General features: G+C 36.4%; 1 protein-coding gene across 5 annotated transcripts in view; it reads left to right on the top strand.

Moving 5' to 3' along the window:
• arhgef2a (Rho/Rac guanine nucleotide exchange factor 2a) overlaps positions 1-18,668 on the top strand; it is a 118,101-nt gene that overhangs the window by 42,480 nt on the left and 56,953 nt on the right. Inside the window, exon 1 of one of the 5 annotated variants that reach the window (XM_087294035.1) lies at positions 8,819-9,060. The exons of 3 other annotated variants lie outside the window; for them this stretch is intronic. Coding sequence is in view for 1 of the 2 variants with exons in the window: in NM_001081631.2 (NP_001075100.1) it covers positions 8,998-9,060 (63 nt within the window). In the remaining variant the exon portion in view is untranslated. Of the gene's footprint in view, positions 1-8,818; positions 9,061-18,668 lie in introns of those variants that run through there. One more of the 5 variants, NM_001081631.2, reaches the window with a different exon arrangement.

The following is an 18,668-nucleotide window of genomic DNA, read 5'->3' as shown; positions in this document are numbered from 1 at the left end:
TAAATCTAATAAACAATTGTTTGTTTGTTTGTTTATTTAAATGTATTTTAATAAATAAAATGTAAAATTAAAATAAATGTATTGTTTTTTCACCATTAAATTAAGAATAAAATATATTTTTTCAATTTATTTATTTATTTAGTTATTTATTAAGTTATTTACTTTTTAGCCTACCCAATTCACCTGTACCGCATGTCTTTCGACTGTGGGGGAAACCGGAGCACCCGGAGGAAACCCACGCAAATGCAGGGATAACATGCAAACTCCTCACAGAAACGCCAACTGACCCAGCCGAGGCTTGAACCAGTAACCTTTTTGGTGTGAGGTGACAGCACGACCTACTGCACCACTGCGTCGCCCATATTTTCAAAAGTTATTCATGTTAATTACATAATAGTTCTTAAAATAATCGTCTCCTTGTTTTTATGTGGAGATAAAATTAATAACAGATCACAAGATCACTCTTTCAGCTCTGAAGTCAGTCAGTGTACTTGTCGAAGCGCCACTGATTATGAAGTGGCATCTCGCTTATTAGCATTTGTTAGCATAGCCTGCAGCAAATGCTCTAGCAGCTTCAGCAGTATCTGACTCTGAGCACAGGGCCAGCTAAAGACTGAGGATTCATCATTATTGATTCGCTCAGGAGCGCTGCAGGGTAGCTCAAACCAGACTGATAATGAACAACACAACTGGTCCCATGCCACGCAGTTGCTGTTATTACCGACACAAGGAAGAAAGATTGTGTGCATGAAATTAAAGAAATGGTGAGTAAGAGGGAGAGGGAGAAACAAGTGTTGAAACGCTTGTGTGGAAGTCCGCCTACAGCGCAACCTGTCCTTCCTTAGAAACACAGAGAGAGAGGGAAAGAGAGAGAGAGAGAGAGAGAGAGAGGGAGAGAGAGAGAGAGAGAGAGAGAGAGAGAGGGAGAGAGAGAGAGAGAGAGAGAGAGAGAGGATAGTTCTTGACTGTTTAAAGTTGGAGAGTTGTCGTATTTCACAGAGCCGTCATGTTCTCATTATGGTGGTCATTGATGGGGAGATGGATTTCTAAGAGATACTGTTAGACTTTGCCACAATTTTACAGTTGTTTACCGCCAAAAATTCTCAGTAAAATATAAAATACATTCTTTACAGTACACTGCTGTAATATGCAGCGCATTGTGTTTGCGGTATTCTACTGTAATCAAAGTAATCATGTTCCACTGCTGTATAGTTGAAGATAAAAATGAGACACTTTATTAAAAAAATAGCAATTGACATCTTGTTTGATGTATAAAATAGGGGACGACACAGTGGCGCAGTAGGTAGTGCTGTCATCTCACAGTAAGAAGGTCACTGGTTCGGGCCTCAGCTGGGTCAGTTGGCATTTCTGTGTGGAGTTTGCAGTTTCCCCCCACAGTCCAAGACATGCGGTACAGGTGAAATGGGTAGGCTAAATAGTGCCCATAGTGTATGAGTGTAAATGAGTGTGTATGGATGTTTCCCAGAGATGGGTTGCAGCTGGAAGGGCATCCACTGCGTAAAACATATGCTGGATAAGTTGGCGGTTCATTCCTTTGACGGTGCAAAACATTTCTTCCACATTGTGGGGAGAAAAATTGCAAACAGTGCAGCACTTCAGAGTCACACTGCTAGCAATCGAAGATTTATGTAAATCTGGCAAGCTGAATGCAGTCTGTACTGTACAGGAGACACGGCACGGAGGAGACTGATTGACATTGGGGTACAGCCAATCAGGACACAGAACACAATGTGCGAATCAGGACGCAGAAAGCACTGTAGAAAATAAGTATGCCAAATTAAACAAAAGAAATCCATGACACTGCGAGAGCGCTAAAAGTAAACCACGTTATAGCCAAGCGGCAACCTCCCGCTCTCTCTCAGGAAGCCAATACAGAAGTAACTAAAACTGCAAGTCATCCGAAATTCCGCTAGTCCTGGCCGCTCCTGGCTCCAAAACAGAGCAAATTTCAATTGAGCCCACTGTTAGAATGGCCAACTTTACAGCAGAAAAAAATGTGTTTACTGCCTGGTTCAAAAAACGATTTTGGTTAATACAGCTAATATTACCCTTCATGACAACTGTGAGGGGGTGAATTTTTTTATAACTCATCCTTTCCTTTATATTAAGTTATGTTAAGTTTGCATAATTAAGGGAGTGACCACTTGAGTGACAGCTATGTCTCGTTGGTCGCCGTCACGTCACATCAGCTGAATCCTGCAGATTAGCCACTGAACTCGGCATATTTATCGTATTTCTGTGTTGTTTTGTGTGGCTTTACACAGTCAACTGCCTTTCGGACTTGCTTCCTACAATTATTAGATGGCATGGCATGCTTAGTGCACTTTATTGTGCTCACAAACCATTCACGTGGCCTCCGTTTCCCATGTGAGTAAAGTTATATACTTATATACCATCTCTATACATGTATTTGTTTTATTTAAGATCATTTATCATTTATATTTATATTTAGAGCTGTAATGCATCCAGAATCTGACGAATTGATTAGCTGTAGGCTCTAGAACAGTCATCTAAAGTGTTGTCATACAGTGTTATGCTGGATCAATAGTCTTACATTAACTAACACAGACTATATCTAAAGTGTAATTCGTATTTTCCTCCTGTTGAAAAATGTCATAAGAACAATGTTTAGTGGCTCAATGTATTACAGCAGTGTTTTTAAAAGTCTAAACACTTTATTGATATTGTATACAACCAAGCACAAGTGGTCAGAATACAAACGAGTCACAGGTGATAAAGTATTAAGCGTTCTCCCAAAGTAAAGTGTGTCTGAACCAGGTCCAAGCAAAATGCAGCCTGCGTCTGTAGCTCCGCTCACTCTCCGCCTCTTTACCCTTGTTTGGTATCCCGCCGTGGGTGTGATGACGCGCGAACATAATGGCGACGGTTGGCCGCGCCTACTTATGGCTTCTTTTGCGCTCTGTAGAAACCTATGGGTGACGTCACGGACACTACGTCCATATATTTTACAGTCTATGGTTCCACGGGACCACTGTACTGGAAAAACTGTCATGCTGTACAATTAAAATGTGTTAAAGAGAATTTTACCGTAAAAAGAAGTTCGATTAGGCTATTTTACTGTAAAATGGTTTTACTGTAAAACATATTTACTGTAAATGGGCAGTTGCTGTAAATTGCTGGCAACAGTGCTGCCAATACGTAACCACAAAAATAGTGAGACAGACTGTTTTACCACATGCTATGTTTACAGACAATTATTTATAGGCATCATTTACTGTAATATTTAAATATACTGTAGATATATTTGTGTATGTATGTAATTTGTATTCCTCACATTGTGGGGAAAAATGTCCTCACAAGTATTGCAATACCAGTAAATTTTGACATTTTTTCACTGTCCCCATTTTAGTCCCCCAAATGGCTAATAAATTACTCATAATTAATTATTTTGGAAATAAAAAATGCTGGAATTAGATGTAAAGGGGTAGAGGATAGAACATACATTTTAAATATCATTACTTCTATAGGAAGTCACCATAAAGATGGCTGTACATGTGTGTGTGTGTGTGTGTGTGTGTGTGTGTGTGTGTGTGTGTGTGTTTGTTTACAAGGATACAAAATTGTATAATGACATGAGTATGACCTAGTTGTACACTATTAAGGGGGTTTATAATGACATGCCTTGTTTCTTAGTGATTTTAAATATTTAAAAAAACCTTTTGACATTGTATTTGACACATGTTTCCTCTGAGGGTTGGGTTTAGGGGTAGGGGTTGTATTGAATAAATGAATGTATGAATACATTATGCATATCTGACTTAAAAAACAACACAGGGTCACACACAGACACATATATCAGTATCATAATAGCTACTGTATCACTTTTCTAATATTAAGATTATTTTATTAACATATAAAAATGACATAAAAAGTTAATAATTAATACAATTTAGAAAATAAATAAAGAGGTCAGGCTTAAATGAGACACTTTTTGCATTATTATTCATATTTAAGTCTGACCTTTTCATTTTTATTCTTATAGTCTCTGCTCTCTTATCTGTTCCACTGGCAGATTATGTAGACCAGATTAAGCAGTCTGAGCTATACAGTCAGTATTGTTTGACAAATCCAAAACGACTAGATGGGACGGTACATCTGTTGGAAGATTTGACCTGCTTTAATCTTGCCTTAATCTGCTCAGAGATTTGACTAGCTTTAAACCATGCAACATATTTAAAAACAAAAAATCAAACACGAGAGCACTCAGCCAGTCATATGCATGCTTGTATGCAGTGCACTCATATTGTCTTTACACGTTGTTAAGTGAAATGACGCAATCTATTTCCGCAGTATTCACCACATTTTGCAATGTGGAAGTTAGCTTTTTTCTGCCATTGTTTTAGGACTTCTGATTGATTTGCCTATGGGGGAAATGATAAAAGGCAGTAAACTGACAAACTTCTACAGACAATTGTGTTTATAACAACACATAAAATAACCATTTGTTACAACAATAACAAGCTGTTTTTTAGAACTGAAAATCAGTGGAAGTCAATGAGACTGGAAGTATCACAACAATTAGGTTTCAATGGCTTTGCCTGCTCATAACATGAAAGGTCAGTAGGTATACATAGATACTATTTCTTTTAGATAGTGAGTTCACATTTACACACAGTCAGCCACACTTGTATTGAGGCTGGTTAAATCACTATACAGATTTCAGATGTGTATGCAATGGGTCTTTTCGTAGGTCTGATTTCAGATGAAATGGGCTCACCAGCCAATGATAATGATTAATAATAATAATAATAATAATAATAATAATAATAAATCCACAAAAGTGATTTCCCAAATGTTGAGTGGATGGTGATGGTTTATTTACAGAGCTCAAGTGGTGTAACAATCACAGAAAAAACAAGGTCAACAAAGCTATATACAAAGAAAAATAAATAAATAAAAAATACAATAAACAAAAAGGGTAAAAATTTACTGTTAAAAAACATTGAGTGGTTGGTGATGATTTATTCGCGGTGCTAAGGAGGTGTAACAATTGCAGAAAAATACAATGACTACAAAGCTGTTTACAAAGTAATAAACAAAGCAAACAAAATACAAAACATAAAGGTAAAACCTTCTTTTTAAAAAATGTTTAGTGACTAAACATTTTTCAATTTATTTACAGTGCTAGAGATGTGTATCAGTTTTAGAAAAAAATAATGACAACATAGCTATATACAAAGTAACAAATAAAACAGAACAAACAAAAAATACAGTAAACAAAAAATGTAAAAATGTACAGTTAAAAATGTTTAGTGGCTGGTGATGATTTATTTGCTGTGCTCAAGAGCTGTAACAATCTCAGAAAAAACAATGACAACAAAGATATATACAAGTAACAAAAAAAGCAAAACAAACAAAGAAATACACTTAAAAACAGTAAAATACTGTTGAAAATGTTGAGTGGTTGGTGATGATTTATTGCTGTGCTCAAGAGGCGTAACAATCACTGTAAAACAATAACAAAGCTATGTACAAAGAAACTAACAAAACAAACAAAAATAATTCACAAATAAATACTATAAAGATTTATAGTTAAAAAAAGTTGGGTGCCTGGTGATACTTTATTTACAGTGTTCGAGGTCTGTTACAATTGCAAAAAAATAAAAAATAAAATAAATACACACACATATATATATATATATATATATATATATATATATATATATATATATATATATACATACACACATACATACAAAGAAATAAGCAAAACAAACAAAAAAATACACTTAACAAAAATGGTAAAAATGGCAGCTGTGGTTGCCAGAATTGTATAGCTTAAAATACAGTAAACTTACATTTTTGCGGGAAATTCCTGTAATTCATCAATTTATAGCATTAATACACCAATATTTTGAAATATTAACATCTATTTAATGTACCATTGTTACACTGTCAAAAACATAATCAAAATCATGGAGTAATTCGATAAGAAACAAAGCTCATGACAAACAGCACAATCAGCAAAGACAAGCAGAGAAACATAACTAATTCAAAGAAAGTGCTTATCTCATTCCCAAAACTGCTAGACACCATCATGGCAACACACATAAAGTTAAATAAATTTAATAAATGTTATTTACCAGCATCAAATGTAATGTAATATTCCAATGTACAAAACTGATGAAATTATGTCAACAAAAAAAGTAATCTGTAAATATTGTAATTAATGCTGTGAAAATAGTTTTGAGGGTGGCGCAGTAGGCAGTACTGTCACCTCACAGCAGGAAGGTCGCTGGTTCGAGTCTCGGCTGGGTCAGTTGGCATTTCTGTGTGGAGTTTGCATTTTCGCCTGCAATCGTGTGGGTTTCTTCTGGTTTCTTCTGCTGTGCGAACCCAGATTAATAGTGGCTAATCATTAATCATTATTTTCTATTAAGGGATATTACTGAAATTTTGAAACAAAGCTACTTGTATGAATGTGCCCAAAACCTTTGCTGCCTACTGTAAACTTTCCAGGCTCCGCTCAGAACCTAGCCAAAGTCTAAGTACACTGTTGGCATGGCGACAGATGCGGCTAAGGCGGGAAAACAGTCTCGCCTCCTCTCCCTTTGGCTGTCTTTCCCAAAAGGAAACGTCCACCATTTTCTGCCACAGAGGTGCGTTCAGAGCCACTAAAATAATACATCCTTTAGAAGCGGATACAACTGACATGCTGTAACTAAATGGCTTCATTAGTAAATGGGAATTTGCATAATTAATAAACTATCTGTTGTTTCATTTTCAATTACTGTTGTAACGGATCTGATATCACTCAAGGGTGCTTTTCTGCTGCTTCTGTAGACCGCAAGGTTTCTAAAAACATCAGTCTTAGTTCCTCCTCGAGCGTTCAGCTCTCTGTGAAAAATGCTGAATAGGTGTTGGTGTTAAAGTTGACGTCATGGTTTGAGTTCAGCTGCAGGATTTGAGAATCTTCACTGCTGATTGTTCAGCAGTAGCAGCATTGCGTAATACCAGATGGTGACATCTGACTATTGCGCAGCACTTTAACCATTCATATGTGTCAATCTTGTGACAAGCCTAATATCATGCAGGAATTTTATTGATTTCTATAGTCATAAATTCTCAGAGTTGGAACCTTTTCAAAACATAATGTTTGTTTATTTAATTCATTCATTCATTTTCTTGTCGGTTTAGTCCCTTTATTGATCTGGGGTCGCCACAGCGGAATGAACCGCCAATTTATCCAGCTTGTTTTTATGCAGCGGATGGACTTCCAGCCGCAACCCATCTCTGGGAAACCTACACACACACTACAGACAATTTAGCCCACCCAATTCACCTGTGCCGCATGTCTTTGGACTGTGGGGGAAACCAGAGCACCCGGAGGAAACCCCACGCGAACGCAGGGAGGACATGCAAACTCCACACAGAAATGCCAACTGAGCCGAGTTTCGAACCAGCGACCTTCTTGCTGTGAGGCGAAAGCACTACCTACTGCGCCACTGCATCGCCCTTACCTGATTATTTATTAATAATTATTTATTTACCCCTAATGTTACCTTAATAGTGCACATTGGTACCTTTTGAAAGGGCTTTTCCTGAAAGAGTAGACTTTAATAGGCCAACCATTAAAATTGTATTAGCATCCACACCAACTTAGAGGATTGTTTTTATTTATTTGTTTATTTATTCCTTTGCTAGTTTGTTTGTTCGTTCGTTTGTTCGTTCGTTTGTTCGTTCGTTCATTCATTCATTCATTATAGTACATGTCATTCATTCATTTTCCTTCGGCTTAGTCTCTATTAATCAGGGGTCGCCACAGCAAAATGAACCGCCAACTTTTAAACCAGCAACCTTCTTGCTGTGAGGCGACAGTGCTACTTACTGCGTCACCGCGCCGCCCTGTTGTGCCTCATTTGCTATTTTAATTTATTACAGTTGAAATGATTTTAGGTGGTGCAGTGTCAGTGGTTAGCACTGTCGCCTCACAGCAAGAGGGTCGCTTATTCGAGCCTAGGCTGGATCAATTGGCATTTCTGTGTGGAGTTTGCATGTTCTCCCTGTGTTTGTGTGTCTTTCCTCCGGATGCTCCGGTTTCCCCCACAGTCCAAAGACATGTGCTATAGGTAAATTGAATAAACTAAACTGCCCATAGTGTATGTGTGGGAGTGTATGGGTGTTTCCCAGTGATGGGTTGCGGCTGAAAGGGCATCCGCTGTGTAAAATATATGATTGACAAGTTGGTGGTTAATTCCACTGTGGCGACAAAAAGCACATTCATCCAACTTAAAAGTTATCCATTTGACTCCAGTGTTATTGATGCTTTCTAAAACATATACAGTATTGCCATACACACAATAACAAGATAGTTGATTTACAATGTATGACATAAAGTAGCCTAGGTGTAGTGGGAAAATAGAGGTGTCACCTTAGCTCACCTAAACCCATTGGAATCTTAACTTGTGTTTATGATGGATGGATGGATGGATGGATCATTACAAATCTAAAATTGTGTTTTCATCTGAAAGTATAAACCCAGCTTGAGGGTGAGTAAATTATGGTATTATGGTATAATAATAAAAAAAGTCTAGGTGAATTATTAATTGAAGCATCAATGGCATGAAGTGATAATAAAATATGCTATTTATTTTTATAAGATATTATTATATATTTACATATTAATTTGATATACAATAATGTATATTAAAATGAAAGTGAGTGTTTATTAAAGGTAGGGGCTGTTCTTTGCGCTTCCTGGGCAAGCGAGCAAATGGGAGGGGGGAGAGAGAACGCGAGAGAGAGAACGAGAGAGAGAGAGAGAGAGAGAGATTTCATTTCCCTCAAAGTTGCCGCACCGCGCTGCTCTATGACTGTCTCCTGCCTTACTAAAACGCTGAAATTATACAAACAAGCGGCCAAACGGAACTTTTATCTTAATTAATGGGATATACATATGCTTTTACCGTAAGAAGACTCGTTTTTCGGTGTATTAAAGACGTTTAACAAATCGCAATGTCTCGAGTAGCGGATCTGTCGAAACTTCGCCAGGAGAGGATGAGAGAGATCAGTCAGCGGGTAAGTCCAACGACGAGCTGTCGGGTATTTTGGTTTTAGTCAGATTATCACGTGGATTAAAACAATTCGGTTGCTACGATATAATATTTGTTCGTTGTGAGCTAATATAGATAAATTAGAGGGTTTTGAGAAGTACATATGCTTAAGACAATTCAGTTCAGTTCAACTTTATTCCTATTTTCATAATACACGTTTTTCTAAATAAAAAATGCCACTTCAGAAAAAAAACATGGTGTGTTTTGTGTCTATAAAATACATAAACCATTAACCCAGAGGTTGTATATAAGCATAGGCAATGGAATACAGTAATTTGCACTTAAATTGCTGCTATCCTCTTCCTCATTACAGAATGAGGGTTAAAGGGCCAGACAGACTGAAATGTTAATGCCGCTGTTGTTTGACATTGATTAATACTTTACAGGACTTGAAGTTTATGGCTTTTATGTAGTGTGATGTCATCTTTGCTATGATCCAAAGGCTAGGATCTGAGACAACATAAAACCAAAAGGGTATTGTACATTAATGCAGGAATTACCCTTGGTTAAATAAAAGGTTATACAATGAGTGATCCAAATATAAATGGCAAATATGGAAACATGACTAAGTTGAAATGAGTAGTTATGAAAGATTTACATTTACAAATAGTCATTTAGCAGATGCTTTAGTCCAAAGAAACTTACAATTGAGGAGAAATTCAGCGGTTCAACAAGAATATACACAAAAAGTGCTAGTTATAAAGTAGCTTGTTTGTAAAAAAAACATGACCACAATGTTTAAGGCTACTTCAGTGTTAAAAGATGAACTAAATCTAAATAATGCTGAAAGAGCTATTCTAAATTGTAATGTCAATCTGGCAAAGAGAGATTAATTCCAACAATAGTGTCACACAGCCAGATCTATAACGTTTAGTGTCAAATATTCTACATAATCACCAGTGTTGGGTAAGTTAAAATTGTAATCTGATTACATTACTTATTACTTCATGTAAAAAGTAATCAGATTACTAATTACTTTGAATTTACTTTTAACACATATTAAATATACCTATAAAATACAAAATATACTGCAGTTCTTTTAGTGTTGTAATAGTCACTGAAAAACATTACAATGGGTTGATCACAGCAGCTTGACATATTCATAGGACTTAAAGAGTTCGCCCAAAACTTGAAGTTCTCTCATCATTCACTTGTTGCAATCCTGTTTGTCTTTTTTTACACAAAAGAAGACATTTAGAAGAAAACTAGATACCTGTAACCATTGACATCCATAGTATGCAAAAGCACTGCAGTGTTTGGGTGTTTTGTGTTTGTCTGAGGTAATTAGTCTACTGAAATGTGTATATTCTAAAGTATGAAGCTGATCGTCAGTTCTTGTCACGTGACTCACCGTTTTTAACTGGTTCTCCTGGGAAATATGAGCGCACGCTATATGCTTCCCAATATGCGCGCGTGCAAATAACTCAAAATGTGAATGGCCCCATAAGTAGCTATGGTTCTCTTCACATTCAGAAGGTACCTTCACTCCTGATCCTGCACAAAATTTGAAATTTGCCTGTTTAGGCTGAGTTGGGCCACTGTGTTTTGGGCACCAGTATCATCCTCGGTGACGAGTATTGTCCTTGAATGCTTTCTGTTCTAGTGCTGAACAAGTTGCTGGTCAAGTTAAAAGCAGTTAAAAGTTCTTTAGAGACTGGACTGAACTATTTTTGTTTTTACACATAATGAAATCAAAGTAATGTCTGTATTTTCACTTGAAGAAGCAACCACCCTCGAAAGCAACCATAAAAGCTCATACTTATTAACTGACGTTGCAGCAGAAAACATTTTTTTCTTATAAAACTATATTTGTAATGTAAGTAAAGCAATTACGTTGACTTTAGTAACTGTAATCAAATTACACAAATTAAAAATGTAATTCGTTACATTACTGCGTTCATCAAAAATGAAATATAGTAGCGCGTTACCGTGGAACGCGTTACACCCAACTCTGATAATCACATTATCATAAGTTTGATTTCAGTGACTTCATCTGTTGGCATGAAGCTAGTGAGTTGTACTGCTTTTGCAAACACAGCGTCCCTGTGATCAAATACTTTCTTAATTGCTGCTTTCTCACAACTACCATATTTTTTGTGCATTTATTTGGTCAATGAGAGGAAAATGTGAAGCAAATATTTAGATATTCTTCATTTATATTCATAGTTCATAATTTATATTTACTCTCAGCAGAGTGCACAGGGTCTGGATGTTTATAAAAAGTATATTGCTGCACAAATGTAGGTAAAAATAAGAACTTGAAAAGTGCTGAATTATGCGTACGTTAACAGTAAGTTGCTGTCTGTAGTTTACTTATCAGCCACTGGATACAACAAGGCCTTCTATATTCTGCATACTCTATAGCTCCTATAACTTTGTGTGTAAAGACACCTTGATTAAGCAGCTGTTCTATTGTGTTTTGGCACTGACTATGCACCTTTTTTTGTTAAATTATTAGCTTCAGTATGAGTTTGAGTTGTGTAGGTGTTACTGAGTGGGAATGTTGAACAACAGACTGTGTGTGTGCGCGCATAGAGAAAGATTCAAGAGAAAAAGAGCCAAAAGAGAGGTTGCCATAGAAATAGCACTCTGTTAAAGCATCAATTCCAGGTTCAGGTCCGAAGGCAAGATTTATTTATTTTTTTCTAAATATTGAGATGCATGTTTTCTTACACACAAGCACGATCTCACCACCTCTTCATCTACTAAAGGAAGGTGTCAAAGGTCAAACTGGTGTAACAGGAGCTGGAGCAATTTAAATGCATCCAAGAGTGACCTCTGAGTAGCCAGGGCCCATATTGCTTGTCAAAATAATTGTTCTTTTTTCTTAGAGATTAAGCTTTTTTTAACAATTAAATAAGGCCCACTTGACCCATTAACAAAACCACTGCTGAGTGTTATTTTCATCCAGCAACCAAATAACGAGGACATTTCTTTTTCTTTATGGGGTTAGCTGTTGCAGATTGACACCCAGTGGTTGAACTAGGTATTGCATTCCAAAATCAAAACACTTTTTCACTTGGCCCCTCCTCTGATCAATAATATCCTGCTGCTGCCCCGCTGACCCACACGTTTCAGCCACACACAATCCAGCACACACGATCTAGGCTAACCATATATGGTTTCATCGGATGTTAATGTTATTAATGTCTTCTCGGACATCAATATCATCAATATGTTTTTTAATATATATTGTTAATAAATATTGTACACAATAAACAATAGTGTATACTATTTCACAAACTAGGCTATCGTGAAGGGCGAATGGGGAACATTGTTTCCGATACCCATTCATTATAATAGACTGAACAGTTTTTTTTATCAGTCATCATAGATGATCAGTCATTATTTATCTGACAGAGTCTGGCTTTCTGAAACATTTTTCAGAGATATATGAATGATCCAAATTGGACAGGTTTAATTTATATAATGGATTCATTATTTAAATTATATTCATAATAGCAAGTTAATATGTACAGTATAGGCTATAATACATCTTTATATGTAATACAAATCTTTTTACATTTAATAAATGTATAACACTATATTCATATTTTACTCCATCAATTAAACAGAATTTATTTGCTTAATTTTCTAATAACTTTTTTATTAATGTTTTCCCATGTTAAATAATGTAATAATATAAAGTAAATAATATGCTGTTTTTATATTGTTATATAGTGTTTTTAAACCATAAATTTCTGGTGATTTGTGGTAATTATAGTTGCAACAAATATAGTAATCAAGACAAATTAACTATAATATATATTACTAACAGTTTCTACAGTAAAAGATAATTCATTCATTCATTCATTTTTTTTGTCGGCTTAGTCCCTTTATTAGTCCGGGGTCGCCACAGCGGAACGAACCGCCAACTTATCCAGCAAGTTTTTACGCAGCGGATGCCCTTCCAGCTGCAACCCATCTCTGGTGAACATCCACACACACATTCATGCACTACGGACAATTTAGCCTACCCAATTCACCTGTACCGCATGTCTTTGGACTGTGGGGGAAACCGGAGCACCCGGAGGAAACCCAAGCGAAGGCAGGGAGAACATGCAAACTCCACACAGAAACGCCAACTGAGCCGATGTTCGAACCCGCAACCCAGCAACCTTCTTGCTGTAAGGCGACAGTACTACCTACTGCGCCACTGCCTCGCCTTATAAGATAACTTTATAACTATATTAGTTTTAAATGATTAACTATAGTAATTTATTTTAATGTGACACATTATTGTTTGTTTTTTATATTTTACTACAAAACGATTGCAACAAAGTATGACAACGTTAATATCCTGAATTAATTTATTTCTTAATCCTATACAATTAGTCGGTCTATTATGTTTTCTTTGTGCATGTGGATACGTGAATAAAATGTGAATAAATGTGAATAAAAACTAATTATTTTTATTTACATAATTTGAGCGACAAAACTGCACAAATGTTAAAATGATTACGATATAATAATGAAATAATGACTGAAATGTGAAACCCTTAACTGTTCACAGTCTAATGAATGGCAATCGCAGCACACGCGGTCTTGATCACCATATTTGTGAAATTCAGTAAATGACACCACCAGGAGCGAGCATGCCTGACTATCGAGCCTACTCAGTGTACCAACTGTAAATGGCTGTATTTGAATTTGTCATGTTGCGTCTTGTGCAAACAAATTGTTTGTCGTTAGAATCTTGTCTTGTTAGGACATAATGTTACAATGTAAGCCTTTCAGCTGATGTTTACGTTTGTACAGTTTTTTTTTATTTGCCAATAAAAAAACACCAACTCTGAATCTGTAACTATCTGAAATATAATTGAGTAATCTGGCAGTGGGCAGGTTATAGAGACTAAAACAAAGACACAGAACACACATTTTCAAAGAAGAATAACTGACTTTAACATTGTTTTTCAGATAAACTAGTAAGTTTGCTTAGCATTTTTCTATATTTGCAAGCTTATTATGGTATTATTCTGCTTTAGAAGAGTCAAAAACATACATACAGCACTTTTAACTAAACCTGCTGTTATATATGAAGTTTAAATGCAGAAACCTCTATAAGTCGTCTGAAGTTTTCCTCAGTAATGAGCATTTTTATCAGGCTCCTGTGTGTATGATCAGTAACATCACTTTTATGGCAAAGACTAAGTACTTTTCCTGGTCTTTCTGGTGAAATATCTCAACATAAACAAAGGAGGCTGAGAAAAATGTTCTTTTTTGATGTAAATTTCAGACAGCACTTAAAGGTTTTTGCATCTGAACACTTCATATATATTAGTGTATATATTCAAAAGTTCTCATTTGTGGAACTACATCAAACCTTAAAGCTGAGGTATGTTCTTTGTATCTCCTTGGCTGTTAAACTGCGACTGTCCTGTGCACTGTATTGTTAATTGTCTTTATGTGGAAGTGTTTGCAAAGAATGTCAGTGTCAACTAATCAGTCGTGCCTCCCCATAGGCCAGCTGTATCCAGGCCATCGGGCCACAGCAGGCTGAACTAAATCTGGAGCTGGAACTATTCGAACTGGAGCATCAACGTTAAGTGCTGCCAGTCTCAGCCCATTTCCTTGACTGGAGATGACACCAAACTTTAGAAAAGCTCAGTCAGCCTGGACAACAACTGCTCGGGGCACATAGCGTGCATGCTTTTGTACAGAAAGTTTGACTTTCAAGTGAACTATAACCAGATAAGTTGTTTTCGGATTGCATGCACGGATACATTTCATCAGACTGACTATTTTTATAAAGGTAGACTTGGAAATGTCGGCTGCTCTTAGTTTGTGCCTGTGTATATGGCTGGGTGATGTGACAGAAATCTCATATCACAACATACTATACAGATATGTGAGCAATATCACACTGTATAAGGCTGTACATCGGCACTGGTGGGAGGCATGCATTAGTGTCTCACTAGTGATGATATACAACCACATCGCACTGCTATGAGTGTGATATTGCGTTTATACAACAGTTCAACAGCATAATAGTGCATATAAAAGAGAAAATCAAACACGGAGAGTCTAAAAATCCTTTTGTATGAGGAATAACTTTCTTCCTACTTTTTCTTCTTACTTCAAACACATTTTCAGCTGATGTCAGAACAGCAGAAACCGTTGCTACTTCACTTTAGAGCTATTATTTAAATTATTCTCTAGCGTAATGTCTAAAGTGGTGACAAAACAGGTGATTTTGCTCATATTTTAATATTATAAGGCTGAACGGCATGAAATGCCAGCAGTTTACAAAGATTTCCCAGTATTTCTCTGTAGCAATCACGAGATCAAAATAATTATCCCCGAAAAAGATAGCTCAGGGTTCTATAAAGAGCGGCCAAAACAAAGTACATACATTCCTGATATGTAAGCCCATCTCACACTCAATACACTACAATTATATGGTATAAGTACAACACTACAACATACAAAAGAGAGAGAGAGATCGACCTGTTTTTGTAATGATTTGAGCTGTAGTTTGAACTTATGCTATTCTCTTCTAAGGGCTTATTATGTGGTTTCAGTTGCTATCTTGTGGATGGACGTCAGCCGTCTTTGCTCAACTTAATGACAGGCTAATGGCCACAGATGTGCTGGCTCTCAGAAATTATAAATATTTAAAAATAGACACTATAAAAAAGTCTCAAAAGTACATTATGTTGTCCAACAGCAGCAACATTTGTCAAACTGTAGAGTGTCCTCTGCTTGTTACTGTATGTGGCTGGAGTAATACACAAGGGTCAAGGGTTATTTGCAAGAATATCCCATGGTTATCAGCCAATTAGATTCAAGAACCAACAGAACTGTTGTATAAATTGCGATTATAGTACCATTATTGTAAATTCAATCAACTAATAGTTTATATTTTTCAATCTTATGTAAATGTTTACTTATTAATACTTTTTAAAGTGTTTACTCAGAAATGTACTCATTTGTATGTGATCACCTTGTGAGTCACTATGAATTTCATGGTAAATATTTAATTAACAATGTGGAAAAATACAGTTTTTCTACACTTTTCAAAAACTAATGATTACAGGTCTAACATAAAATAATATTAATGCTAAATAAAATGCAAAACGGTGGGTAGCACGATCGCCTTACAGCAAGAAGGTTGCTGGTTTGAGCCTCGGCTGGGTCAGCTGGCATTTCTGTGTTGAGTTTGCATGTTCTCCTTGTGTTCGCGTGGGTTTCCAAGTCCAAAGACCTGTGGTATAGGTGAATAGGGTAAGCTAAATTGTCTGTAGTGTAGGTGTGTGTAAATGGGTGTGTATCAATGTTTCCCAGTGGTGGGTTGCAGCTGGAAGACGCATCCACTGTGTAAACCATATGCTGGTTAAGGTTCATTCCACTGTGGCGACCACAGGTTAATAAAGGGACTAAGCTGAAAGGAAATTGAATGATTAAAACTGCAAAATGTAAACATCAAGATTGCAACTTTTTCATGATACTTTTATTTATGCTTCAGTCTGCTTCTCCATAATGACGTGTAATATGAATTATGAAAAAGTAATATGGTAAACAATGTATTTTCGGACAACACAAAATAAAGGATAGAGCATATTATGAAATTATAGACTTATATAACATCATATTGCACAGCCCTGTCTCTGTGGTGTGTAATGCCAAGAGTCATATTCAAGTTTAGTTTTAAAAGTGTTACTGTCTAAACACAAACCCCGCCCTGGCTTCATGGCTTGTTCTCAGATTTAGCAGTCTGCACTGTTGTGACTTCCCAAATTTGCAGATGCATGTAATGGAGAGCCTTCCTGGATGGTCTGGTTTGGAGCAAACTAGGTTAATTAAGATAGCAATATCCTGCAGGATTTTTGGACTGCTACAAACATACACACTAGCACACTAACCCGTTTTTATTAAACATTTTCTGTTGCTTACTTCCAACACATGGCCGTGTTCCTATGGCAACCTTTACTCATGCCTCGCGCAGATTAGAAAGAGGAAGTGCGCTCTCATTATTTCCTGCTTTGCATGTCAACAATGGCTGATTTTTAGAATCTGCAATCCCAAAACAAGACCCATAGTATCCTTCAGACTAAAAGGATGGCAAACTTGAGAATTGATTCGATTTCAGATTCAATTTCATTCTTTTTTTTCTGCATTTCAACAGATTGCTTTGTCATGAGCGAGCTTAAAAGAGGAAGATGGTCAGTCAGCTTCTTTCAAAATAAATGCTGACAAGAATAACCAACACTATGATTTTATAATCAAGAACAATAACTTCAGAAGTACATATACAACGCAAAACATTTTGTTGTTGTTGTTGGTTTAAATTGAGTTTGCAGAGTTTTTAATGTGCAAAATTTATCCATGAACTGCAGTGTGTGTGTTGTGAGCTATAAATGGCTTGTAATTACTCCGGAGTCACTGAAAACGGATTAAATGACAATGCTTATAGGCCGATGGCACCACAAGAACATACACAATCCAAAAGGCCAACAAATATCCTGTCAGCACATAAGCCATGACGTCAAAAGCAGGAGATAAGATAATAATGAATATTTCAATATGGTGTGGTAGAAGTTCTGCCAATGGCCACACTTAAAAGTGTAAAATGGCTCAAGTGATATGTTTCCATACCATTGAGCAGAGATGGCAGCAGTTAGAGTATATCAAGGCATTGGCCGCATTCATTTTTTTTTTTTTTTTGTATAATACATAACATTTGCTTAAGTGCATACTCAAGTGTATGTTTGGTTAACTGAGGAGGACTTTTTTTCCGTTGCATTTTTAAACTAATTTGGGTCCAAACAAAGTTGTTGTCAAATAATCTCTATTTACAGTAATTTGCAAAAGAGATTAAATTGTAGTGTAAATGAAGCATGTCAGACCAGTAGTTGTCACTATATAAAGAAACACTGAGGGCCCTATCATACACCCTGCGCAATAAGGCTCAAGACGTGTATGGCGCGATTTGTTGCTATTTTCAGACCAGCGCAACAGTAATTTTCACGTTTTCCGCCACGTTGTTTAGGGTGGCCGCAGGGTTTTAAAAAGTATTAAAAGTTGATAAATCAATTATGAGTAAATTAAGGCCGTTAAAAGGTAATAAAAAGTCTTAATCACATTTTTATAAGGTCTGTTCTATAAGGTTTGTTCAAAGTTTTTGACTACAAAAAATCATAAATATATTTATTTTCCTCCTAATATTAACAACAGCGTACTCGATCCACACGATTAGTTTTGAGCCAAGCTCATCAGCCCGGGTGATGTCATTGGTTCATTTTCATATTCTTCATATGGTTCATATATGACACATGTACAAGTTATAGCTCAAATAAAAGCTCTTGCCGGTGCTAATACGGCTCTAGCATTCTTTTTACTGAGTTATATTCACATATCAAACAGTTGCAGAATGAATCGCGATGTTTCTATGGCGCAGAAGTGAAAACAATACATTTATGATCACTAAGCAGCCCCAGATAGCACAGACAGCTGTCAGCGCTTATTTTATGCCGTGTGCTTCAGGGCCATTTCTCCTCTGTTTTTGAGGTGATGTGCATAAGTAATCCTTTTATATGTCTGACGTGGTCCAAACACTGTGAGTTTTGTTTGATT

Source organism: Danio rerio, chromosome 19 (genome assembly GCF_052040795.2).
Source record: "Danio rerio strain M-AB ecotype USA chromosome 19, GRCz13ab, whole genome shotgun sequence".
NCBI lineage: Eukaryota > Metazoa > Chordata > Actinopteri > Cypriniformes > Danionidae > Danio > Danio rerio.
The sequence above is the reverse complement of the archived record's forward strand: the minus strand, read 5'-3'. Positions and strand labels throughout refer to the sequence as shown.